The sequence below is a fragment of the Fundulus heteroclitus genome, chromosome 5 (genome assembly GCF_011125445.2).
Source record: "Fundulus heteroclitus isolate FHET01 chromosome 5, MU-UCD_Fhet_4.1, whole genome shotgun sequence".
Lineage (NCBI taxonomy): Eukaryota > Metazoa > Chordata > Actinopteri > Cyprinodontiformes > Fundulidae > Fundulus > Fundulus heteroclitus.
The window spans coordinates 15,286,648-15,313,704 of NC_046365.1; the positions used below are offsets into that span (position 1 = coordinate 15,286,648).

The 27,057-nt window shown below is 38.9% G+C and overlaps 1 protein-coding gene across 3 annotated transcripts in view; it reads left to right on the forward strand.

The window, feature by feature from the left end:
- Positions 1–27,057, forward strand: part of ctnna2 (catenin (cadherin-associated protein), alpha 2) — a 378,523-nt gene that overhangs the window by 215,550 nt on the left and 135,916 nt on the right. For 2 of the 3 annotated variants that reach the window (XM_036136991.1, XM_036136992.1), the window contains exon 8: positions 22,324–22,404. In XM_036136991.1, coding sequence (XP_035992884.1) covers positions 22,324–22,404 — 81 coding nt within the window. Of the gene's footprint in view, positions 1–6,694; positions 6,700–22,323; positions 22,405–27,057 lie in introns of those variants that run through there. The other variant, XM_036136993.1, reaches the window with a different exon arrangement.

Sequence of the window (27,057 nt, forward strand, 5' to 3'; positions counted from 1 at the left end):
CTATTTTTAGAACTGACCATGCAAGGTTATCCTTTCTTTCATCCAATTTTCCACATCCCTGACATGCTACCTTGAGCCCTCCTCAAATTATAAATTAGCAGAAACTTCCCATGATGACCCTATCATCAGTTCCTCTGATCACGACAGCAATATTTAAAGCTGCAGGAGGTTACTTTTGTACAATTTTATACATTTTTTATACATGTTTGTTTAAACTGTCACTATGTACTAACAATAAAATATGAGATAGAAAATCTGTGAAAAAAAAATGAAGCTCCTCTGGCTCCTCCCTGTGGTCCTACTGCCGTTTGCAGAAACACACCGCTCCTGGACAGAAACAACCAATCAGAGCCAGGAAAAATGTTTGGCTCTGATTGGTTGTTACCGGTATCAATCACTCTAGTGTACAACTCTGGCCCACACAGCACTAGCATAATTCAAGCTCAAATTTTCGAGTGGGCTGCAGCTGTTTGGAGAAATGGAGGAGAAACAACCTGCTTTACACGAAAACTTAAAATTCCTGCAGTGGCCCCTGCTCAGAAAACAAAGACGGGTAAACATCAGAGCAGCATGGCAGGCTGCGCTGTAGGAGAGGAGGTGTGGAGGGAGGGCTGCAGCACGACAGAGAGCAAAGGAGAGGGACCTGTAGGTAGTGTATGGTAAAATTTTCAGGCTAATACCAAGGGCCTGATTTTCGAAGATTCAAAATAAGGACCGCTAAATTGCGTTGAATTGTGAAAGCAAAAAGTGGGCATGTTGCACCTGATCTTAAAAGATTGTGTCCACAGTGGATAAGAAGTACAACACAGATTTGGTCCGCCCCATTTAAACTGCATCTACTGCTGGCAGTTTGGAAGCTGCTGTCAAAGAAAGAGGAAGATCAAAACCTTCACATAATCCTATAAACCCAGGATGCACAAAACCGTTTTTAATGAATAGAGAATTGCTGCATTAACCGTTGTCTTAGAGACAATAATAATTATTTAACATAAATAATAAAGGGCTGTTTTGTCAGCAGACGTTCTGCAAAAGAGAAGAAACAAACTTTTGTTTTATGTCTCACTTTTATAAGAAAATGTTACAGCTGACAAATCAGATTTAGCCCTGTTTATCATTATTCTACCGGTTCATGTAATCTCCAGTTGCTGAAGGACGGTAATAACAATAAGAACTGTTTAAAAGAAACATAACAATAATAGGTCTGTCCATGTTTACCCCTCCTCTCCCCATTGACTGCTGGAGATAGGTACCAGCTTCTCTGCGACCCTGCATGCAAAAACTGGTAGAGAAAATGGATGGATGGAAGTTACAGAGACCCTATTGGAATAATAAGGGAGGGAGTTTTGGATAACTTGTGGACCCGCTGCTCTAGAATGACCACACCTCCTAGAATAACACACACACAAGTGCGCAGTCAGACCTGCGCAGCGCCCTCCCCTCCTCCTCCCCTATCCCTCCTACTTTGGTAAAATACTTTTTCCAGGGTTGTACGTCTTAATAGCCTGAAGGCTCTTCTTAAGAGGCAGTTAATATTCAGCTTTGTTTATTTTCAGGCATGCCACAATGTTTAGGATCAGTTTTTGGTATTTTTCGCCTTGGTGCATGAAAATTAATCCTGCGTCTCTCCACCACACTGAGTACCGCATGCGCAGGGTTCTGGGGATGCTGCGTCTTTTCCCCACTAAAATTATTCTACTGTTGTTATTTTAACAGTCCAAGTACGTTCACTTGCGGAGAGACTCTCTGTCCTTCTTCTGTCATTAAATCAGTGCCTCCTTTCTGGCCACAAGGACCGCTGGCATTGTATGCGTGTGAGTTTGCACCTCACTCTCAGAGGCACTAAATATAGAGGCAAAAACTGCACCAACTCTCAGTTTCAGCTTTGGAAAATCGCTTTGCGGGTATCACGTATTATGTAGATCCCCTCCCATAAATTTGCGCTGTTTTGTCATTAGCATGTGATGTGCATATTCATGAAGGCACTTACGCAAATAAGTTTGTTTGCTCATTTTAGATACACAAATTTCTTTGCTCCTGGTTTGATGATCAGCTTTGTACAAACGAATCACTTTGTACCTGTTTTAATACGTACAAATATTTTCAAAATCAGGCTCCAAACGTGGTGTCCTGTGCTTTTAATCTCAACATTGCGTCCAATGTTGATTACAAATTACAAAGGGCTTGACTCTGGGCATTTGATTTGGAAAGCTCGGGTTGATTGACATTGCATGGAGGGAACGTGGTCTGACCATTGTGCAATCATTATGGTTATAAGGAAAGTAGAGAATTGCCATGATGCCCGCACTGGCTTATGCCATGTGTGATCGTGTCACAGTGCGGGCATGGCCTAGGCATGACCATGCCAAGTCAGTGTGCATGGATGTCCACTGGGATCTTATCACAGGAGTATTGTGCATACACAAATAAGTGTGGGGGCTACACTGAGGACCTTACAAAGAAGATATACGCACTATCCATGGTCTGGTTATTTTTTCAAACTGTTGCATGATTGTAATCCAGTGAGACTGGGGACTTATAGTGGTGTGCAACCTGAATCAAATTTTCCAAATACATATATTTAACATTAGGTCAGAAGTACATGTATTTTTGGCACATCTGTATATCGTGCATCTTAATAGATGGCACCTAGGCACAACAAAAAGCCTTTCAGGCGTATCAGGCCTAGTATTAAACTTATACACAAGAATCCCTCTACAAATACTGAAAAAAGACAGCACTTTGTGTTTGCATACGTACACATTTGATAAGCAGCCTCAGACATCTTTCTAGGGGAGCCTGCAGAAAAGGCTCTTTTCTACTGATAAGCTGTTATTCCTCATAGGCTGTCAAACTAGCGAAGCAGTGTGAAGACAGACTCCTGTGCCCCAGGTGTGGTGTCTGCCCAACAAGGCACTGCTCCAACAGATCAAATACGCCGTCTAAGCCACCTCAGCATGAACTGCGAACGTTGTGCTGATGCGGTGACAGAACATTTAGACCAAAAGCAAACGTTGTCGGTCACAGTGTGGCTCTCTCATATGTTTTAATGCTTTTTGGATGAAAGCGGAAAGCATGATGAAAACAATGACTCGTCAGCAGCTTTATCCTTTTGTGCCACACTTTGCTTTATATCCTGGAACCAGGGGTCACACAGGGAGAAATTAGGTGAATTTCTATAGCACTTGATAAAATTACACTGACACCGGCTTAGTGGTTAAACGCTGTTATCATGTGCTCAAGTAGCCAAGTGTGCTTGTCTTTCTGCGTCTTTAGGCTTGTCATAGTGTATTTGTGTTGCATTCTAGATCAGTGTGGTAAGTTGCTCAGGTTTTCCCCCAAGCGTAAATTGTTCCATCCCATAAAAAAGTGAAACTACCACTGAACCCTTAAAAGAAAAAAAGGAAGAAGAAGAAAAAAAAAGATATACCCTGAAGCATGTGCCATCCAAAAGAAAAATTAAACCTGACTGCTTCACTTAATTCTGACCAGTGGACTGTGTTCAGTTTGTGGTAAGTATCTGTTTCACAAGCTACAGAGTAACATGATAAAAACCACAGCATGCGCCCTGTGACTGGGAAACATTTATAGCAAAACCTATTTCTATTTAATCGCAAATAAAGAATACATGTGTTCAGTCACTGGGACTGTATCTCTTTCACCTATAACTCACTACAAAAGAGGCTTGTCTGTTATGTTCGTAAAGGGAATCCCCTCAACACATTTTTATGACTGATGGGGATTATCAAAGATTTACTTTATTAATCCCCATGGGGTCTTCAGCTCCGGTTCACAGGCATTACCCCAGTCAAGGGCAATGAAAATTTAATCTCTAATACCTACCATGCTTAAGAAAATTTTTAGTCCTCTCAGCTTTTCATTTATGTGTCACATTATTCATGGTAAACATGATAAAATCTGTACTCTGGATTAAGGGACACATTGCAAAGTAGAGCAAAATCCTTAATAAAATGCTACCAGTCAGTAAACGTATATCGTTTCATGTTTTTACACAAGTTAGAATTGCCATTATTTTGAGACATGTTCATAATATTTTTAGATGGTATTCTATGTGGATATTGTGATTGGAGACATTTCACTGTCGTATTGTACGCATGTGCCTGGGTATGGGACAAACAACAGGTGATAATTAAATAACCCCAGGTATTGGTGTCTGATCTAAAGACAACAGCCAGGGAACAAATGAATAGATGTTGTTTATCTAAGCTGAAACCAGATTATTGGTGTCCATGTTCTCTCTTTAGAGTATCATCAGGCTCTGCCCATCCACTTGTGAACACATGCACCTGAACCACACCAAGAATAAAACTTCGACTTTCTATTTTCTTTATTTTCTATTTTCTGCATAGCCATCGTGACTTTTAAATATTTTTTATGTTACTACACCTTTATAGTATCTTTTTCTCCATTTGACGGTGCACAGTTTTTACTGTTTATGTTATTTTATCTGAAACACTGTTATCTGAAGAACTTCCAAATGTATAGGATCTACAGGTACAAATGGAGTGTAGGCATCACATTTTCAGGCAATGAGCTTGACACCTAAAGATCAATAACAAATAAGCCTGAATTAAAACTTTTACTTAAATTCAAATTCCAATAACCGAAATGTACATGTTGTAAAAACCTACTGGAATCAGATTATCTGAATGGTTTCTATAAAATTAGCATTCAAATTATAGCTGAATTGAGAAAATGTTACAAGTACTATGCCAATCAAAAGTTTACATGCACTCATGATATGCATAAAACCCACATACATTTTTGGGCTTCTATTTCTTTATTTTAATTGTTTTTTTTCCAGGGTGGAAGGGTAATAAAACAAACCATTTCAGTTAACTTTAAAAGCAACAATTGAATTTACTGCTAATTTAATCAACTCCATGCAGGGCAGATTTATATATAAAAACTGAAATACATACATCAAAAAATAATATTTTTTGTAATTTTCCCATGTCAAGTTGTACCTTGACAGTGTCCCTTTTGTAGTTCAGCATCAATCTTTTAGTGCAGTTCTGGCTGTGCATTTCACCACATTCGTGGGCAGAAATGAGATGATTAAATTTGGATGGTTTCCTGGCAATGACCCAGCTTTTCAATTCATTTATTTTTATAATGCCAGTTTTACAACAGATATTCTTTTAAGGCTCCTTACAATAAAAAGAGTTTTAAAAGGTAATTTAAAACATAGTTCACAATTTAATTCTTTATATATATATATATATATATATATTTTTTTTTTTTTTGTCTACTTGAGGTCAATGCTATCCAAAGGCTCAATGTTAGCTTGCTTTGTCTATTCCAAAAATCTGGGACGATTGTCATTCTTAATACCCAATGCGATAATGGTAATGTTCATCCCTCAGATGAGGTAAATTAGTTACAATAATCAAGAATGGTCCGGAAACCGACAAGGTCCATGATTGTCATGAAATAGAAAGTGTTGGAACACTGCTGTCACTTTCTATGTTAAATTAAGTTTCACATCACAGCAATGTGCTTAGCCAAAAAGGAATCTGCTTCTCTAAAAGCGACTTGGACAAACAAAATGGCTTGTGGTTAAAAGTGTTTGGGAGATATAAAACAAAGATACCTGGTCAAAATAACAAGGAGTATCACCGAAAAAGTATAGGTGAGGCGCTCAAGCCTAGGCACAATGTTCCAGCAAATCATGGTGTCATGCTGTGGGCTACTTTCATTACCAGAAGCATGCCTACCACAATACAGGGACAATGGGGCCAGTTGTCCTGGGCCCATCAGGAAAGGAAGGACCTGGAACTGGGCCCTCCAACTATCAAGACATGAGACAGAATGTTTTTTTTTGTTTTTTTCAAGGATAGGCTGTTTGTGAAGCATATAGGCCTTATAGTTAAAGGGGAACAATCATGTTTTTCCGTTCTTCCTTTTCACATTTAAATCATTCCATTGTGGTCTATAAAGTGGAGCTTCAGTGCTTTGGTCTTAATTCCTCATTAATTTACCCAGACATTCCCCCTTTTGACCATTGTTCTGAGATGCATCTGAAAGCAACTCATTTTGCTGCAGTCATTTTAAATGTGAAAGCGGCACTTCACACTCCATCCCCCCCAGGTGTTCCACTCCACCCAGCTATTTTCACAGTAAGCTTGGGGACGGTGTAATGAGTACCTGAGCATTTTTATTTATTCACTTGTAGCTTCCTTCAGCTTAGACTACAAAATTGAGAAATAAAAATGGCAGAACTGCAAAATTTGTAAGCTGGAACTCCATGACCTTGTTTAACAGTTCTGTGGTAGATACCGTGATGCAATTATTCAAAAAACTTAGAAAAGAAAGAAAACTGAAAAACTTGAAAGATATTATCCAAACAGGAGACTTAAAATACATAACAAAATATATTAAAGGACTAAAAAAGTGGATTTTGCAAGATATGTCCCCTTTAAAATACATAAACCTCAATTCCTCCACCCCACTCCCACATAATGGTTTTGACTGCTGATGGAACTTCTTCAAATTTATTAAGGTGCTGCCGTAAAGTATAAAATGTGTGATGTGTGAAGAATAATAAACATTTTCTGCATGCTGGTGTTACTTTGACCTATTCGTTCAAAATTCTTCACATCTATGTTCTGTAAATAACATCGTGCAAACTCTAACAATCCATTTTAATTCCAGGATGTGAGACAACAAAACATGAAAAATGTCAAGTGGATGAATATTTTCTGTTAGTTACAGAATGCCATGAGGGGGACCAATCTGAAATTATCTTGTCCTGGGCTAGGCAAGGCTGTCCTCTGACCTGGCTGGAGGTGCTGATAAAATACACAAATGGGGCAGAAAAATTAGACTACCACAGGATTTTTTTTTATTTGCTATTAACTGAAATGCTGGGCAGCTGAAAGCTGTAACACATTTTGGTGATCCAAACCAACAATGATCCTTAACCAACTTCCAAATTTGTCTCAAAGTAAATTAAGGAGACTCCTCGGATACCTCCGATCTCAACAATATCGCTGTTATGTTTAGAAGCCAGGTGTGTGCCAGGTAACCAACCAATTTCAATGAACTAGACAAATTCTGATAAGTATTAAAAAATCTGGTAAGAATTTAGCCAGAAAATTTTTCATTGTTATAAAAAAAACCTTTAATTGAGGTGCAATTGGCTAAGGGACTTTTAAGCACATATTGATGCGGCATCTCTATATGTAGGAGATTATATGTATTGTTTTATCCTGTGTGGATGAGAGATAACTACAAGAAATTCAAACGTATTTTTGAAATTAAGATGTTTGTTACATCATCTTTATACCTGCAGAAATGAGTGGCTTAAATCCATCAATAAAAGCCTGAAATCAATAAGCCGTTCACTGCCATGATGAGTGTATGTGTACCTCTCAATGCAACTAAAGATGAACATATTTACAGTAACAACTAATTTAAGCTGAACTTATTCTTTGCTTTAGTCATTTTTTTTATCTTTACTAATGGAAACTAACATGGCTGTCACACCTAACATGACCACAGTGTACATCACTCTACCAGTATGTACAGACAACTAGACCCCCAGTCAGTATGGCAGATGTGTGCACTGTGAAACTACACGATGACATGTCCCCAAGCCATTCTCTCTTGAAGGAGTAAAAAAAAAAAGTACAATTGTCATCACATCATAAGACAACTGGATTCAAAACTGCACCCCTTATTAAAATGCAGAGAGCTGTCTCTGGCAGCAGACAATGGCAGCTAAATCCTCTGATGAGGAAAAATTCTCTGCCTTGCCTCCTCTCTGCCGCCTTTGTGCTTCTGTGTGTGTGCGTATATGAGTGTATAGTGCTTGGGTTGGAACTGCTTAAAATGCCTTGCATGATTTACCTTCTCCACCCCAGTAATGGACTTGCATCAGAATCACCCTTTGTTTACAAAGCTATGAACCTGTTGACAGATTAAACTCCTGCGTGTCAGAAGGGCGTTCATGAAAATGATTTGTATCTGAAATGATTTCTAGTTGGGAGAATTATTTCAATTTGCAAGCTTGGCTAACAAAATTCTACTTTAATTCATGAACTCACAATTTCAGAGTAAGGTCCTTACATGGTCACATGGATAAATGGAAGCTTTTACAATACAGGCTTTTCTTAACAGGGAAGCTAGTTTATGTTGAATGTTTCTATTAGAATTTAGCTCCTAGAATAATCACTACATAAATCTGAGTTTGTGGGATGTAGCAAAGAAGGTAATACTTTAAGTTTTATCTTCCCTATGTTTACACTGGCCTAGTATTGACATGATTCATCAAGTCAGCCCTCAGTCAGTTACAGGCTTTCACAGCTACCCACCTGCACCAGATGGGCTATGCATAATTAAGATGATAACCCACAGCAGGAATCTGAACTTGTCACCATGTTGAAAATAAGACTGACCAGCCCAGGGGCACACTTATTCCAGATGCTCACTAGTTTCTGCTGCTCTGCCATAAGACTGACTGTAGTGCTGGGCAGAGCTTTGGGTATAAAAAAAGGTTTGGTTTAAATACATTGTTAAATTCTCAGTTTTAGGAAAATAACTTGCATGCTTATCCCTATTAGTTTCTTTATTACTTTTTAGTTTTTCAAATTACGGAACCTGCAGATACATTCATTTATGTGTTAATTTACATCTTCCAATCCAATCATTAATCCAATCCTTTTTTTCTCTGTTTCATGGCTGTGTTGCCATTCATGGTTCACTCAATAAACTGTAGCTCCCCACAGCTCTCATGCAGCCCCAAATCATGACACCACCACCACCATGCTTGGCTGTAGGCAAGACACATTTGTATTTGTACTCATCTCCAGGTCTAGTAGAGTAACTGCTTGTCTCCTGGAATCTCCTCCATGCCATTGAGACTGTGCTGAAAGACACAGCAAACCTTCTGACAATGGCATTTATTTATGTTTATACAGCACAAACAGTCTCTGTGTGTTTTAAAGTGCTTTATAAATAAAGTTGGATTGGAATGGATTGCTCATCCCGTTGGAGTTGGGCTACCTGAGAGACCTCTGTAGGGTCCAGGTATGGCTGCATGTAGTGACACTGACCCTAGTCAAATCCACTTAAAAAGCAACATTCATTGACAATCAGTTTCAGCTGCTGTTGTGCAAATGGAATAGACACAAGTGGAAACTAGAGCCAATTAGCAGGACACCCCCAATAAAGGAGTGGTTCTACAGGTGGTGACCACGGACCGTTTCTCAGTTCCTATGATTTCTGGCTGATGTTTTGATCACTTTTGAATGCTGGTGGTGCTTTCACGCTAGTGGTAGCATTAGAAGGAGTCTACAACCCACACAAGTGGCTCGGGATTGCACATCAATGTGAGCTGTGGCAAGAAGGTTTGCAGTGTCTGTCAGCGTAGTGTCCAGAGCATGGAGGCGCTACCAGGAGACAGGCCAGTACATCAGGAAACGTGTAGGAGTGCAACAACCCTGGAGCAGAACCGCTACCTTCGCCGTTGTTCAAGGAGGAACAGGAGGAGACCTGCCAGAGCCCTGTAAGACGACCTCCAGCAGGCCACAAATGTGCATGTGTCTGCTCAAACGATCAGAAAAAGACTCCATGAGGGTGGTATGAGGGCCAGACGTCCACAGGTGGGGGTTATGCTTACAGCCCAACACTGTACAGGACGTATGGCATTTGCCAGAGAACACTAAATTTGGCAAGTTTGCCACTGGTGCCCTGTGCTCTTCAGATGAAAGCAGATTCACACTGAGGCCATGTGACAGACTTAACAGAGTCTGGAGATGTTTGAATCCTAGTTGCGTCACAAAAGGCATCCGGTGTGGAAATTATTTATGCCAGTTGTAATGAATTGCTGGGGCAACCACTATATATGGGAGCAGCCGAATCGACTCAAAGTTTCCGTGCCTTGCCACATATTTTCAATTGTATATAGGTCTGGACATTGACTGGGCCATTCTAACACATGAATAAATCTTTTGTTTTATCTTAACCATTCACTGTTTAGGGTCATTGTCCTGCTGAATAGTAAACTTTTGTCCCCTCTCAAACACTGTGAAGAACGTTCTGCGGCCTGCAACATCTTCCAGCATGACCGGTCTGGCAGTGGGTCAGTAATGGTGTGGGGTGGCATTTCTTTGGGAGGCCGCACAGCCCTCCATGTGCTCCCCAGAGGTAGTCTGACTGCCATTAGGTACAGAGATGACATCCTCAGACACACTGTGAGACCATATGCGGTTGGCCCTGGGTTCCTCCTAATGCAAGACAATGCTAGACCTCATGTGGGTGGAGTGTATCAGCAGTTCCTGCAAGATGAAGGCATTGATGCTAAGGACTGGCCTGCTCGTTCCACAGACCTAAATCAAAATGAGCAAATATGGGAAATCATGTCTCGCTTCATCCACCAATGCCATGTTGCACCACAGACTATCCAGGAGTTGGCGGATGCGTTAGTCCAGGTCTAGGAGGTGATCCCTCAGGAGAACATCCGCTACCTCATCAGGAACATGTCCTGGTCATACAGGCACGTGGAGGTCATACACGTTACTGAGCCTCATTTTGACTTTTAAGGACATTACATGGAAGTTGGTTCCACCTGTAGTGTGTTTTTTTTCACTTCAATTTTGAGTGTGACTCGAAATCCAGACCTCCACGGGTTAATAAATTTGATTTCCATTGATCTTTTTTTAACTATGTGAAGAACAAAGTATTTAATAAGAATATTTCATTCATTCGGATCTAGGATGTGTTATTTTAGTGTTCCCTTTATTTTTGAGCAGTGTACTTAAATAAATAAATAAATATATATATATATATATATATATATATATATATATATATATATATATATATATATATATATATATATATATATATATAGATAGATAGATAGATAGATAGATAGATAGAATTGTTAGGTTGAGCTGTGAGTGTTTATGCTTTTAACGGCTGGTTTAGGACACAGACTACTTAAATACATCCAAACATGTAATCCTACATTTAAACTGAGTACTCATACATATTAGCAGTTTAATTTTTTTTTTTTTGGCACAACAAATGATCACTTAAGATGAGGCTTTATTTACATCACAAACATTTACCATGCTTCCCATTTGAAAGGTCAAGACTTGTCACGCAGCATAAATTAGGGTCTGTTAAATGTAAATAAGAGGCTCTTGCAGCTTGTCCTTGTTTCCATAGCTGAATCAATTCATCAGTTTGTGATCAAATCAGCACTCGTTTGAACGTCGTGCGACAGATTAATAAATCACGCGTTGAGAGCTTCATATGTCTTCCCAAGTGTTTGAATCTGCACCATTTCTAGGGTGACTTGATAAATGGCAGCCTGTATTTTCAAGGGTGATGTCTGCATGTCATTTTCTGAAAATACTGTTTAGGCTCTAACAGCTGTGGCGATTGCAGGAACACACTTTATAAGGCAGCTTTAGAAAGAGAATAGATATCCTTTGAAAAGACATAAATCCCCAAACACCCACGATGACACTAAGTCCTGTCCCCTGATCCATCCTGACATGGTGCACTCATATCAAATTCAGAAATTCAGTGGCTTTGCTTTTCTTTTCTTTTTTTTATTCCTCACGACTAATAGCAACAACAGCTCTGTTAGTGGCTTGGCCTGCTGCCTGGCTAGAGTGACAAAGTTACCATGAAAGAACAGTGGGAGACATGGTTGTTTGACCCATTCAGCCTTAGAAGTTATTTCCCCCTTTGATCATTACAGCAACACACAGTAGCTCTAAATAGCAAATATGTATATACATTTCTGTTTGAATGTTTTGTCCACTGTGAGCTGGATAAACTAGTCTTATCAGACCACCATCAGTAAGTTTTTATCAGACCACTTGCTGACTGCCCTATGCTAATAGGGTATTTATTTTAAAACGTATTAGTTTTTATTTGTCTGCAAATCACAATCCTTGATTATCTAGAGACAAACAGGTAGCGACACAGATGCACAACACATGGTCTGTTGCATAAAACCCAAATAAAATAGATTTTTTTTGTGATTGTAGTGTAACCAAAAATATGAAAAGGTTCAAGGGATATGAATACTTTTACAAGGTTCTGGTCACCATATTTAATTATAGGCTTTATGTTGAACTGATCCAGAATGCAGGTGGCAAAAGACATCCATGTAATTAAAGGGGCATTTTGCATGTTCAAAGGTTTTCTTTCCTATCGCATACATGCCTTTATAATTGCCCAACACATAAAATGAATGATCCTCTATTTACCACAGTTGCCTCTATAAGCTCCTTTAGTTAGTTCATGCGAGGGTCATTGAGATGACATGTCTAATGAATTGGCGCTATATAAATAAAATTGAATTGAATTGATTTGAATTGATTCGGGTGGCATTCTCTGGGCGTACACATGGGTGTTCTGCGCTGAATATTCTCGTTCACCTGACTACTTTGTTACGTCTCTGCCACCACTGACATCCCTGTGTCAATGGTGACAGAAGTGAACATGGGCTAACGTCAATATTTAAAACTTTCTTAACTCAGAAGACATTATGCCTCTAAACAAAAGACCTGTACTGTCACAGTGGCAGATAATTTCCCTCCCATGCACGTGCACTGGTGTAATTTCAACTTGTCACCAGAGGGGGTGAACTTGTGCAAAAACCTTTGGAGCTTGCAGAATACACCATTAACTTGTCATATGTGACAAAGATATACAATGAGTATGTAAAATCTCTATACTGTGGATGTATAAATACTTTTTTTCTTCTAATTCAAAACCTGTTGGTATTTTCTCTGGTCCACTACAGATAATCAGCAAATTGAAAACAAGTCTGTGAATGGTATATATGGTTGCAGCATTATTTCATGTGCTCCATACTTTTTGGAGCATTCGACAAACATGAAAGTTTTGGTCTTTTCAAAAAACACCTCACGTCCGCACAGACAGCCTTGTCAGAGCTGCATGCATGTATGGGGAAGTGTGTGTGTGTGTGTGTTATAAATTGGGTTTTTCAGCTCTGCAGTGAAACAAAAGTACATCAATGATACTCAAACCTTCCTCTCACCCCATTGACTCTCATTTTTTTCCTCTACACCACAGCTCTGCTCTCACAGATATCGCACCGCTCTCTTATTTTCTCACCCTCCGTAACCTATTCTCAGCTTCACTCCCTTCCTCACTTCTCTTCTCTCCTGGTGCCCTTCCTTGAGCCCATCCCTCGCAATACTACTTACTATTCAGTTCAGGGAGGCTGCAGGCAGCATTGCTCTACCTCCCTATACTGCTGCAGCAGGAGTGGGCCTTTCAGTTCTCCCTACCTCTCTCTCTCTCTCTCTCTCTCTCTCTCTCTCTCTCTTTCTCAGTCTGATAACCAGACATTTTTCCCCTCACCTTCTTTTCTAATTCTACAGAAACTATGCCCATAAAGCCTTGGCATACAGTCCAACACATTTAATGTTTAACCCTCACTCTGATTGAGTTGTTCTTTTTTTTTTCTTTCAAGCATGCTTAAAGAATGAAAACATCAACAAATCCGCAACCAGACAATTACCGGGGTAGTGCTCCTGCATGTTTTTTGTTTTTTTTTAATGATGCTGCATTTGCTATACACTTAGGAAGGTGTTCATATCTAAAACCAAATCTTGACAACAATTTAGAATGCAATATCTATGTTGGCTGGGGAGATCTGTTATTCATGCCGTATATATTTCCTTGATGCCAGAGCCTTTTTCAGTTAGAGTTCCTTGCTAGGTAAGTCACTGAAACATCCTGATTTCTCAGGACTGTTTCAGGACATTTTTGCTTTGTGGCAAAATAAGGAAAATGGGAGATGACAGCTGTAGTTGAATTGCACTGAGTTAGACAAAAAAACAAAACAAAAAAAACTAACATTCAAATGGTGTCTCACCTTACCCCTTACACCAAAGGACATTGCAAGGCCTAAATATTGTGAAACCCAATGTCAGATAAATCAATTACAGACATCAGATACACTTTGAATATGCTTTGCTAACATCTGGCAGTCTAACAAAGGACACACTGAGGGGATTGACGAACAGATGGCCTCTCTGGTACTTTATTGTATTCTTTTTTTTTTTTGCTGCTAACCGTGTCTTTGTTCCAGTGTTTTCTTTGCTCTTGCAATTCGTTTCTGTGTTTAGAACCGGCTGTTGCTTTATTTGCAAACTTTTTAAAAAGCCGCCCCTGTTTAGTAGGAACTTGTCTCACTTTCCTTGAGATGTATATTCTCACAGTGACCTTGTCTGATTTGTTTTGTGTGCCACACAACCATCCATAGGAAGAAATGCTTTTGAAACCTTTCATGTTGGATATACCAAGTTACCTGCTGTTGATCTACTTGTATTGTGCTTTTATCACAGTGTAAAGTTGCTGTTGCTCCTTTATTCCATATTAGCTTTATGCCAAAGTCATGGTTTCATATAATCTATAGCCTATTTGACCATGATGCTGATAGCCAGTGACAAGCTTGGAGTGTTAACACCAGCCTTTGTAATAAGAGGAGTAAGTAAACAGCTTCAACTATTGCACGTAAGTGGGCTTGTGCCTGAAGGCACTCTGGTTTCTCATCAGGTACTGCTGTTGTAGGCTGCATTAAGCCTAAATAACAAGAGACGACCAGGCTCAGACTACACCACTACATATACCATAGACCTGAATAGTGTGTGTGGGGGGAACTACATACTAACTTCTTTCTCAAGAAGCTAATGAAAGAAAATATGTTTTTCTTCACTGTATATATTTCATAATATCTTGGCTAAGCTTTTTTTGGGGGGTGTGGGGCAGTGTTGTCAGGGTGACGTGCAGTTTGTGGCCACATATAGGGGTTTGGTTAAAGAAAAGTTCCATCAGGTAAATGATCGGGTAAATAGGAACAATAAATCCAAAAGTAATAGACTTAAGAACTTCTTCCCCAAAGCCGGAAAGGCAATTGTCCCCCCGCTAAGAATCAATAAACCATCAACCCAGTTAATAGTCTATTATATGTTTACAAGCATACTAGTGGTTCCACATGTTCTTGTTGGGGTGACAGTGGCGCAGGAGCTAGAGAGTTCTTCCTGTAACTGGTGGGTTGCCGGTTTGATCCCACTCCAACCCTTGTGTCCCAGAACAAGGCCCTTCACCTGCTTTGCCTGCTGGTGGTGATAATCTCTCTGGGAGTGTGAATATGATCTGACTTTAGCAACGTTTTCATAATAACAGCAAATTTCCCACACCTTCTGGCACCAATGTGTGGCGGCCTTGCTCCTGTCAGTCTGTCCCATTTGTATTTTTGCACAGACATATATACGTAGATGCCTCATTGGGTGCAGGTTTGCACGTCTACGTCACAGCCATATTGTATGTGGCAGAAAGTAGTGAACGTCTATGTTCCCTGTATATGTTTTAAGTATTTAGATTTAGTATTTAGAAAGATATAGATGGAGTGTGTTTATATATAACTATATATCCACATTATATGTGTATATATATATATATATATATATATATATATATATATATATATATATATTTATATATATATATATATATATAGTGCAATACAAGGACAGGCCATTTACCATTTATTGATCCGATAAGAATTATTTACATGGGCTCTCACGTGCTAATGTCTATTTGCATGCTTTATTTTCCCAGGGAATGTTAGGTTGGACATCCATGCAAATTTCACAGTAACTGTAACTTAAAGATTTAACTTAATCGCGCAGTATTTCACATCATCCTGTTAAGTGACTGGTACTGGTCTTTTTCTCACGAGCATCAATTAACTTGAACATTTCATCTTGAACATTTCAGTCTTTGATAATGAATATTTGCATACTTTTCAACTTCTCAGTGAGCATTAGTCTAATATGCTCATGAACCTGTACAATAATCTGCATTGTCTGTAATAGGGACTGTTATCTGTCCTCTTGGCTCAAACAGGAATCTCATCAAATGCTAAGGACTATTTGCACGCTTTAACCTTGCCAGGAAGTGTTGTTGGAGCAGTCAAAAAAAGTTTGAAAATATTCTGTCTTGTGTGGTAACAGATAGTGACAATAAAGATTATTGATTCTTTACGTAAATTGCTCCAATATGTATTATCACTGTTCATTTAATTTTCTGAAACAAATTGATAAAAAAATAACACTGTGAATGTCTCATACTGGGTGTTCATTCTTTGAAACTCACTAGATATATGCTTCAGTGTTGTATATCCTAATGAGATTGGGCTGTTTGCATCTACTGTGTTACTTCAGGACAATGTTGAAACATATCAAACCAAAATTCTAATCTTAAGCAATTATCTGGAGGAATCTCTTCTCGCTGCAGAATATGTGGTTTGTTTTCTTTGTGGCTATCCTGTAATCACAGTGTCTGATAGCCTCGGCTGCACCTCTTTAAGTTGCACTTAATGAGAACAACGCAAATTGGCCCATCTGTGGCACCACAGCGGAGGGAGCACAACTTATCTTAATGAGGATCTAGCTACCCATTATCAGCTGGTAACCCAACCAACATGTTACCACTGTTCTTTTCACACACTCCACAGCGTACATACACACAAACGCTGCTCACATTCTTGTTATCAGCTTGCCTTCCCCTTTAAGCCTGCCACAGACACTGTAACCACATTGGGCAGTAATTGTGCCTCTCACTCCTGCCTAATTGAATTGACATGGAGCCGGAATTGATATCATTTAACACATTGATCTTGAGAGACAATCAGGCACAATGCCTCATGCTTGTCCACCACCTGACTTCTATTTTCTTCCCTCTGATTCATCTGCCCATTTCTTTTATTTGCCATGTTATTGCCTATGAATTACCAGATCCATGTCTCATTGGTTCACCAGGCCTCGGGTCTAGCCTTATGTTGTTGTCTTGCTTTGTCGAATTGGATTCAACAGAGGTGAAGAGATAGTGATGAGTAGTTATAATCTAGATCAAATAACTGAATGAAAGATTTGAAATGCTATTAATTAAAGGTCTTTCTAATTAGGCGGTTATTAAATGGAAAGAACAATCAAACCAAATAGCCCACTTTTTTTTTGATGATATATACTAGAGCAAATGCACTTCTTATTCCTTCTTGAAGAGGTTGAAGGTCAAACATGTGGAGAGATAGTTTGCGCTGCAGTGCTCCTCCAAATTACAACACTTACTGTGGGAAGACCTCAGAGAATCGACCTGTTCTAAGCCTGCGGTGTTTCTACAAGCATACACACGCCAGCAGGTATCTACTGAGTGGACAAAAGTAACTCCACTTTCACTGCCTCAGTTGCTCCACTCACAAAACTCTTATTGTCAGGCCCTCTATTCTGTCTTTCTGCCCCCCAACAGAGAATGAATGAGAGCACAGCATGGGGGTGGAAAATAATAGATGAGGGACAGTTGGCAAACATTGTCTGTAAGGCAAAACGGGGAACTGTGTTTATCAGGAGACTAAACATGCACATTCCATTATATAGTGAAAGCAAAAAAAGCACAAAGAAAAACAATTATGCTGCATAGAAAACAATTAAATCATCCAACATCCAAATTGTCAAGCTTGTATTTCTTTGGAATTGCGAAACAAACAAGTTTTAACATACAAAACAAGTTATAAAGTCATTAAGAATATCCTTTGAAATCATTTAAAACACACACACACACACACACACACACACACACACACACATATATATATATATATATATATATATATATATATATATATATATATATATATATATATATGAGAGAGAGAGAGAGAGAGAGAGAGAGAGAGATAGAGAGAGATTAATCACCCGAAATATTATACTTCAGTGTTTATTATCATAAGATTATTCTCAGCAAAAATCTTGAATTGAATTGTTCATGAAATTCTCAAGGCTGTAGTTATCTCTGTTGCTTATGGACTTCATTCTAATAAACTTTTTCCTTCTACTAAACTTTCTGTTAATATGCTTGGATAACTTTATGAACAGCTAGCTCTGTTAGTGATGATGTGCTGTGGCTTGTCACCCTTGCAACCTTCAAGTTAGCAGTCTTCCCTAGAATCGTGCAGGCCATAACATAGCCATAATGCAATATCTTTTTTAATACAAACACATCTTTGTTTTTCTCAAATAATAATAATCTGTTTTTCTGCAAAAAAATATTTATTTTGGAAGTCTTATTTACCCCAATCACTTGTAAATATCTTTTGAAATGTATCACTTTGCGTATACAAGTTGTAGAATGTTTTTCTTTAACTAAAATACTGAAATATTTAACTTTTTGATAATATAATTTATTGAGAGGCAGAGGCATTGAAGTACACATATGCAATTAGAGTTTATAAGTAGTTCAGCCTAATGTGAGCTGGACACACTGGCTAACCTATGAATCATCACTGTGGACAGCTTTGAATGGAACATTTCTAATGGTGGATTCAAGTGTAGAGGGTTTAATTGGACATTTCACAGCAAACCTAGCTTGAGCAATATATTATTCATCCCATCATGCATGTACTTGAAATATAACATCAAAATATTAATTGTGGTAGTCCAAAAGCATATTTAGTATTAACTGTATTGTTCTTTACATATGTTAAGTGTGAATAGTATATTGTTTTTATTTCAACGATTAGAGATATACAGAATATTTAAGATATTTAAGAAACATTAGTACTGCATAGCTAAAAATAACAGAAGGGTTTTGTCCACTAGTCTGAAATCTTTGTGCTGTTTTAATATCCTTTGCTTAGATGTTGGAAAATAAATGGTTGGGATTTCCAATACAATAAAAAATCTAATAAAATAAAAACAGTAAAAAATGCCAAATGTATCTTATCAGATTTATTATTTTTTTTTTTGTTTTGTTTTTTTACCATGGAAAAAATGCAATTTTAAAATTTTTGTTCCATTACCGAGATTTTGGCCATATTTTCTTCTTAGTTGTTTTTTCTATCGTTTTGAAAATGCAGGAACTTTCCACAGAAAGCTTCCATTAAACACTTCCCCCATCCCATTTACCTTTATTATAATTAATTTTGGTGGAGAGCATCTGTAATCCTGTTTGTCCCACAGGAGCCTTAATGACACATTAGGCTCTTAAGGCAACACAATGACTAATGTTGCTATGTCCTCTACTTTTGTACTTTGGCGTAGCAAAGCTAGTCTATATACAGACATCAAAGTGTGAGTGCTAGTGTGAATGTGAAAGGTAACATAATGGAAGGTAACAGAATGCTGTCTCCACTTCCTTTCTCTCCCCTTATGTCATTTAACAACTGGCTAAAAGCTTCCATCCTGATATGTCAGGATCACACTTGCAAATATGTGGGAAAACCTCATGGATCAAGTGTAACAAACTGTTAGAGGTTAAGGGGAGTGTTTTTTGCGGAATTTGGCCCTGGAGCTTGAAGCACATTGGTCGAGTTATGCATATCGTTTTCTTTTTGGTTTTTTCAGCTTGCTGCATTGCCCCACAACAAATGACTACAGTGTGCCATTGCTTTTTAGAAGAATGACTGACTAACTATAATGTGAGCTTGCAGATAAATGACTCATTCTGAATGTAATGTTTAAGATCCATGTTAATAAAAATGCTGTATGAGGCTTAGCCAAGGGCAATCCAGCAATAGATTAGAAAGAAACAGGAATCTTATCCTTTTTATGGCTTTATCTTTTCAAAAATCAGTTCTTCAGCGTCGGAGACCTTGTACTTCTACATTACCTTGGCACTCGCATGCATCAAAATACTTACTGATCGAGAAGTGAGAGACAATTTGAAATGATCGAGCGGCTGTTTGCTCTAAAACTAGTATATTCCCCTAGTCATTTGTAGAGTCAAACAGGAGCGATACAACAACTGGAAGCTGGTTGCTGGTAACTTCAAAAACATTGCATGTCCTCAATTTTGTACCATTACAATTACTGCGCACAAAAAAGAAGGTGCTGTCAGAGAGAGAACATTTTCCAGTGTCGACATGCTGTAGGCTGGACTTCACAGTGGTGGGCCTCTCGGCTGCAGCTATCTGTTTGTGACGGCAGGGATATTCATATTTAATGAGAGAGCTGTTATTTTATACAAGCTGATAGTGTCCAAGGCATTAAAAGAAGCAGCTTTAACCCTAGAGGGGTGTTGGTGGTGGTGGTGGTGTGGGTGGGGGTGGGGGTGGTAGGGGGGTAGCTGACTTGGGGAGGGCTTGCTGTGATGTGTCTATTTGATGTGAGCTCATTTAGTTATCGGTGACACGTGGATACGAGGCGTTCTGTTCCACTCAATTATCAAAAGGGCAGAACAATAGTGCAGTAACACAGAGATAAGTCAGCACATTTGGTGTCTCATTAAACAAGATAGAGACTAAATAGCTCTTTTACTCGTGCTCTGAGTGGTCAGTGTGTCTCGGGGTTTCGTCATGCGAGGCAGACTTTTGATGAAGGGAAAGGGTGTCACCAGGTGTATGTTTCTCTTCAAAACCAGATAAGCAATTGATCGCTTGCTTTCATGCTAAAGCAGTGAGAAGAGTGTGATTGTTGCCTGGCAACCACACAAATAGTTATGTATTCTGGAAATGCTGCGACGGAGGACAACTTTGCTTTACAATCCGTTGATCATCCTGCTGTATTTTTATAATTTGATGCTACCAAAAGAAATGGTAGCCAAAGAATCTGGCTGCAACCCTTTTTCTGTTATTTATATTTCTCCGTGCAGGAATTGAACCTTCGCAAGAGAGATGAGCCGTGGTTTTCCATTTGTCAGTTGTCAAAATAAGAGTACAAAGCCATTAACATGAGTGATTATTTATAGACTTTCAGTTTGAAATGTGATGACATGAGAGTCGATACAGCAGCTTATTGAGAGGACCTGAGGGAGAGTCATCCAACGGAGCAGTAAACCAAGATCATTCTTCACCTTTAAAGAGCAATTTCTGTAACTGTCCCAATCTCACACTTGCACCAGTGTAATGGGGACTCATCATTAACTTTATTAGATTTGGTAAAGAGAGTAAAGGAGAGAAAAAAGATGTGAATGGCAGGTCATGCTTTCAAACTTTCTTTTAACTCTTTTTTTCTTTACCAATACATGTTGAAAAGCTTTATGGTAAAAGCAACAGAAAATGTTTTAGGAGTGTATCAAGTTGTCCAGGTGAACGTATAAAGAAAAACAACTAAGCTGTTTGTAGCCAGACGGGAGTTTCTCAAAAACAATAAATAAATTGAAATGGAACTATTTTATTTTCAGCACCTGAATAGACTTCCTGGAGTCTGTGTTCGCAATGAACCCAAAACAGAAAGTCATTAACATAGTTTATTTAATTGTGTATTTTAATGCAAATCATGTCATCATTGCAACATTTACCAGCAGTAATTCATACAGCTGTGTTGCATGATGTTTTGCAGTGCGAAACTACTCTCTACTTGAGGGGCAGTGGTTGACTAAAAAGGCATAGCACCCTATAGACCTTATCGACCTTAACATCACACTTATGTCCTGCTTTGTGTTGGTCTATCACAGAAATGCATCTTATGTATGAGATGACGGGTTAAACGTCTAATATTGCAAATGCTAAATTCAGAACTGTGTGGGTATTTGTATCAATTTGCATTGCCTTAGAATATTCTCTCCCTCTGTATTCAAGAGATCTGGAATCAGCAACGCGTAGTATCCAATGAGATACTGACACCATCTTTTTAACCTCCAGGCTAAGCTGTCATCCCGGGTTAGATAGTAAAAGTGGAAATTAATTCCTTGTGGTTTCTTAGCAGAAACTGTAAGTCTTGTGTGGGGTAGCTGAAATTAGCTGAAAGTGAAGCCTCTTTTTTGGCTAGACTTTGCAATGAACCTGATTTGAAGCATTTTTGTGAGTCAGAAAAAGGATTCTGTCATAGTAGCTCCTACCAGTAACCAACAGTGACTCCCACTGTTTCGGTTCCTGTGCTTGTTAACTCCAGAGGAGGGGAAACCAGGGATGGTGAGAGCTGGGCTGCTTGCCCTGTAAAACTCCCTACTGTCAAGTGAAAAGAAGCAGCTTGCAACTCTGTGTGTATCAGGTGAACCATGTGGTAGTCTGCACAATCCTAAAGCCATCAGTGGGAGCTGGCATTGACAGGAAGTGCAACACAAAGGGGAATTGGAGACAACTAAATTGATACTTGCCAGATTGCCTAGTTGCTAGGTAACATTGGTAACCATTCAGTCAGAACTTCTTGGTCTGTAAAACGCATTTATCGTCAGCACAGTCCCTTTAGAAAAATGTATTTTTAATGTTCAATATCCGCTTCAAAAAGGTCAGAATACACTGCAAAAAAGACTATGACTTACTGAACGTACTGTCAGTGGATTAACATGGTACTTTGTATTCTTTCACAGACTGGTAGAAAAGAAAAAGGTGACCCGCTGAACTCAGCCATCGACAAAATGACCAAAAAGACGAGGGACCTTCGTCGACAGGTGAGTTCATAGCTTCTTGAAACAGCATCCCCATTTTCACTTTCTCTCAGCATCAGAAGTAGCAATCAAAAATGTTTACTATGTTTGTCTTTCCTGCAAATTGACAGGCAAAAACCTATGCATTATATGCAGCATGTACCTTAATAAATACGATGTTTAGAATGACACAATACAATTTAAGTTCTGGTTATAATTGCTAGAAATAAAGTGCATTTCAGTGGCCAGGTGTGGTGCTTGATTTGGTTTTTCTCCACAATGACCCTTTCTGTTATGCCGTAAAAAGAGTATTTGCCACCTCACAGCTTTCTTCTGTTTTTGGTTTTTCATCACACATACATGTTTTTATCCAACACATTTTTATATCAGACAAAGATAACTTGAATCAATACAGACCACAATTTTTGAAAGCTGATTTTATTTCTTAAAGGAATGAAGTGAACCACACCAAACTATTCCTATTTGAAAAAAAAAAAAAAAATCCCCCCTGAACCTAATAACTCTCTGTGCCACCCTTGGCTGCCACAACTGCCATCAAGCATTTACGATAACTGTCAGTGAGTCCTTAACACAGTTGTGGAGGAATTTTGACCCATTCTTCTATGCAGACTTGTTTTAATTTAGCTACATGGGAGGGTTTTCAAGCATGAACAGCTGTTCAAGGTCAGGCTACTGCAGATTTATCTCCTGAATTTGACTAGATCACTTTAACACCTACATTTTGCTTTTTGAGCTATTCGGAGGTGGAATTCCTGGTGTAGTTCACACAAATTCCCAGCTGCATAACACGAGTCTGCTTGTGTTTAAGGTCACAAACGGAATTGCATTGAATAGCATTTTCTGGCAGAGATCAGCTCTCATGGTCCCATCAATTACAGCAAGTTGTCCAGGTCCTGAAGCAGCCCACGGAACATGTTTTGACTGTCAGGATTAAATTCCCTTTTTTGAAATGATGTGTGTTTTAAACCAGGTGTAACCTGGTTTTTGATGCAAGCTGGTTTTTGATGTGCTGGCAGGTGGTATTCACTCTGAAAGGATGCTCTACTGACTCAAGGGTTGGTTTGACAGAATGGGCGGTGTGTTTAAGCTTTCAGTTAACATAGGAGGGCAAACTCACAATGCATGTGCAGGCGTTACATTGAGCTGTGATACTGTAATTATGTCAACAAGACATGTGTTGAGTTTAGCAAGTCAGTACACAGACGCCAGTTCTTCCTGTTGGGAGGAGCACAGTTGTTCATGAGAATTTCGGTTCCCATGATCTCCTCAGCGAAGAGGATAAATCACGTTGCAAACAAGCCCAAATGACAGGCAACATTTATGAAATGGGAGCAGGTAAGACCAACCAAGGCTTGTAAGAAAACACCGTTGGAGACGCGTCGTGTTGTGTTCTCTTTCATGCTGTGTACACACGAGACAATTCTAAGCTGTCTGTTATCCAGGACAAATCCAGTAGCTGTCAAGTATACTATTCGAGCACGCCTACATTCTGTTTTTCGTTGAAAAGGTTGCAGCACCATCATGTCTGGGAAATGTGATGCATGGCAGTATTTACATTTCTCAAATGCTGAGGGAATTTTTGATTTTCAACATGACTTCACTTGTGTGTTAAGCAAACTAAAGACAACCGCTCACTTGTTGAAACAAAACAGTTCTGACTCCCAGCTTGTCTCGCTGTTATTCTTGCATTAATTAAAAACAAAAACAGCTTTTATCAAGCCATGATAGAAAACATTAATCTGTTTTTCTTAACATGCTAGAGGACATTTACTGTGCCAGGCAAAAACATTTGTATTCCTTGAACATGTTCGTACTCTGTCTTCTCACAACCACAATAATCAATGTAGTACATACTGTATGTAATTGAGAACTAGAAGCAAAGTGACACATTATTTTGAATCTTTTGTGTGACAATGTGGTGTCTGTATCAGCAATTTGTAAAACCACCTTCCATCAAAATACAGCTGAGTTTTTGGGGTGTGTTTCTTCCAGTTTTACAAATCCAGAGAACAACATTTGTGCCTAATGTTTTTTGCAAACTAGCTCAAGTTCAGTCAGATTTGTTAGATAGCATATGTGAAAATTACTTTTCATGTCTCTCCAGTCCCCCTGTGTTATTGTGGGCTAAGTCCACATCTTTGATGCAGGGGACCCAGGTTTGAATCCTGGTTGCGTCACAAAAAGCATACGGTGTAGAAATTATGTGTGCAAGTTGTAATGACTTGCTGTGGCAACCACTATATAAGGGAGCAGCTGAATGGACTTAAATTTGCCCAGCCTTGCCACAGATTTTCAATTGTATGTAGGTCTGGACATTGACTTGACCATTCCAACACATGAATACGTCTTTTTTATCTTAATCATTCCATGTTTAGGGTCATTATCCTGCTGAATGGTAAACTTTTATCCCCACTCAAGCCGTATCTTTGTCTTGTCCCTGCTTAAAAAGAGCATACACAGAACATGATTTTGCCACCACCATGTTTTACTGTGGGGATGGTGATAGTACAGAGGTAGTTTCCTACCACACATCGGGTTTTGGTTGTAGACCAAACAGATTTTGGTCTCATCAGACAGGAAGATGAATTTACACATGGCCATGTACAAATAAGGTGACAAACTTAAGGACATTTGGTTGCATTCCATTTTATTTAAGGATATTACAATGAAAGAGGATGGATAGATAATGAAAGCCATAGTTTATAGGTTTATTTTTTTTTAAATAGTTTGGAAAACATCCATCATGTTACTTCCGCATCCCAATTCTACTGCACTTCTTTGTATTAATGTGTCACATGTAATCCAAATAAAAATACAAGTTTGTATTTGTAACCTGACAGAATCTAAAAAAACCTAAAGGGATATGAATACTTTTGCAAGGTGCTGTTTGTGAAAAGAACAAAGTAAAATTTAAGCCCCTGAAAGCATTGTGTTGCTCGCCTGTTTGGAATTACATGATAGCAGGTGACGGCCAGATTGTGCCCCTCAGCCGGCCAGCACACTGAAATTTTCTTTTGCTCACATCAGTTTCCTAAATGCAACAGATGCAGTGCAGCCTGACAGGAAAAAAGAAAGAAAACCCATATCAATCTATGTAACTGAATGATCACACAAGATTACATCTAAACAACAAGCCTTCCTAAGACTTCATTACCGTAAGTCCCCTCTTCTTATGCCTCACCAGTCTTTTAACAGCAGGTGACCCTCTGCTTCCCAGTTGTACCTCTGGTATTGGCAGCATATTAATTTTTTCCATGATCACTAACAAGGACATTTAAAAGTAATAAGATAATAAGAGTGATAAATAAGTCAGTGTTTAAGGAAAATTGTTCAAAAATAGAAGCATGTTTTCGCTTAAGAAATTGTAAAAGGGATTTTGACAAGACAATTGCAAATGAAGAAATGGAAGGCATTTAAAAATGTATGAAGGAAGTAACAGTTGAAGTTTGAAAGCACAGTCACTTCTAGTCTCAAGAATAGTACTCTGTGTTTTTTATGCTCTTCTAACCCACACACATACACAAATCTCAATATATTTGTATGGACACCACCATTTAAACAGAATGGAAAGTGGAAATTCCCAAACTCTTAAAACATCCTCCACCATCACATTTTTTTTTTTTTATTCACCTTTCCAGTTGCAGCAATTCAGGCATACCGTATGGAGAAGCAGGTTGCCTACATGTGCCAGGGCAGTCGTGCTCTACAAAAAGTTTTTCTCAAAACAGTATTCTAATTGCATGATTGATTTTGTTACATCTACAAAGCACCCCCACCAACCTACCCCACCCCCCCCCTTTCAAGGAAAGAAGAGGGGGAAGCCAACATGTCAGCTGCAAGAGAACCTGACTAATTTTGCAAATATGAATCTAGTCCTGAAAAATTAAGAATTCAATAGGTCAGAAGGGGGATCACTGGATAGATTTATCAGCCCTTCTAGAGATGCGGTAGCTGAGGTGATGCACGTCTGAATGCTAATATGGTGAAACCAATTATCTTCACCTTCCAAGGTCAGGAAAAAATAAGTAGCTGTTCTTGACAAATATTTTATGATGAGGCTAGAGTGACCAGATGTCCCGATTTGTGTGGGACTGCACTGCATTTTTCGCTCTAGTCCCGGTGTCCCACAAACTGAAACAATGCCCTGCATTTGACCGGTTAGATTTGGAAAACTAAAAAATTTCTTGAACATGGGCTTTTCTTAAATAAAGCGCAGTGGTTCAGTCCTCGACAATGAGAGCTGCGTTGGCTGTCAATCAAAGTATGTAGCAGCGTCTCCCCTAAAGAGCAGCTGCGAGCCAGGACGCTCTTAAAATAAAACGAAAGATGATGTTGATGCATACACAATATTAAGGAAACTACGTCAAAGTAATGGAACTGCTGCTACAAAGTTTGGGGAACAGTTTCGAAATGGGGGAGGCCAGAGAAAGGTGATTGTCTGAGAGCTTTTTGTGAAGTTTGTCAAAGTGATTTTTCAGTTTCACACAGAGAAGAGTAAAGCAAATCTGTAGAAGTGAGTTTCACAAGAAAAACACAGCTGAAAAAGACTCCTGCCGAACTATGGACTCGTTTTTACTCAAAGGCAAAAATACCTGCCAGACACACAACGTTCAGAAGCCTTTAAACAATATTTAACTTTAAGCAAAAGTTTAATAA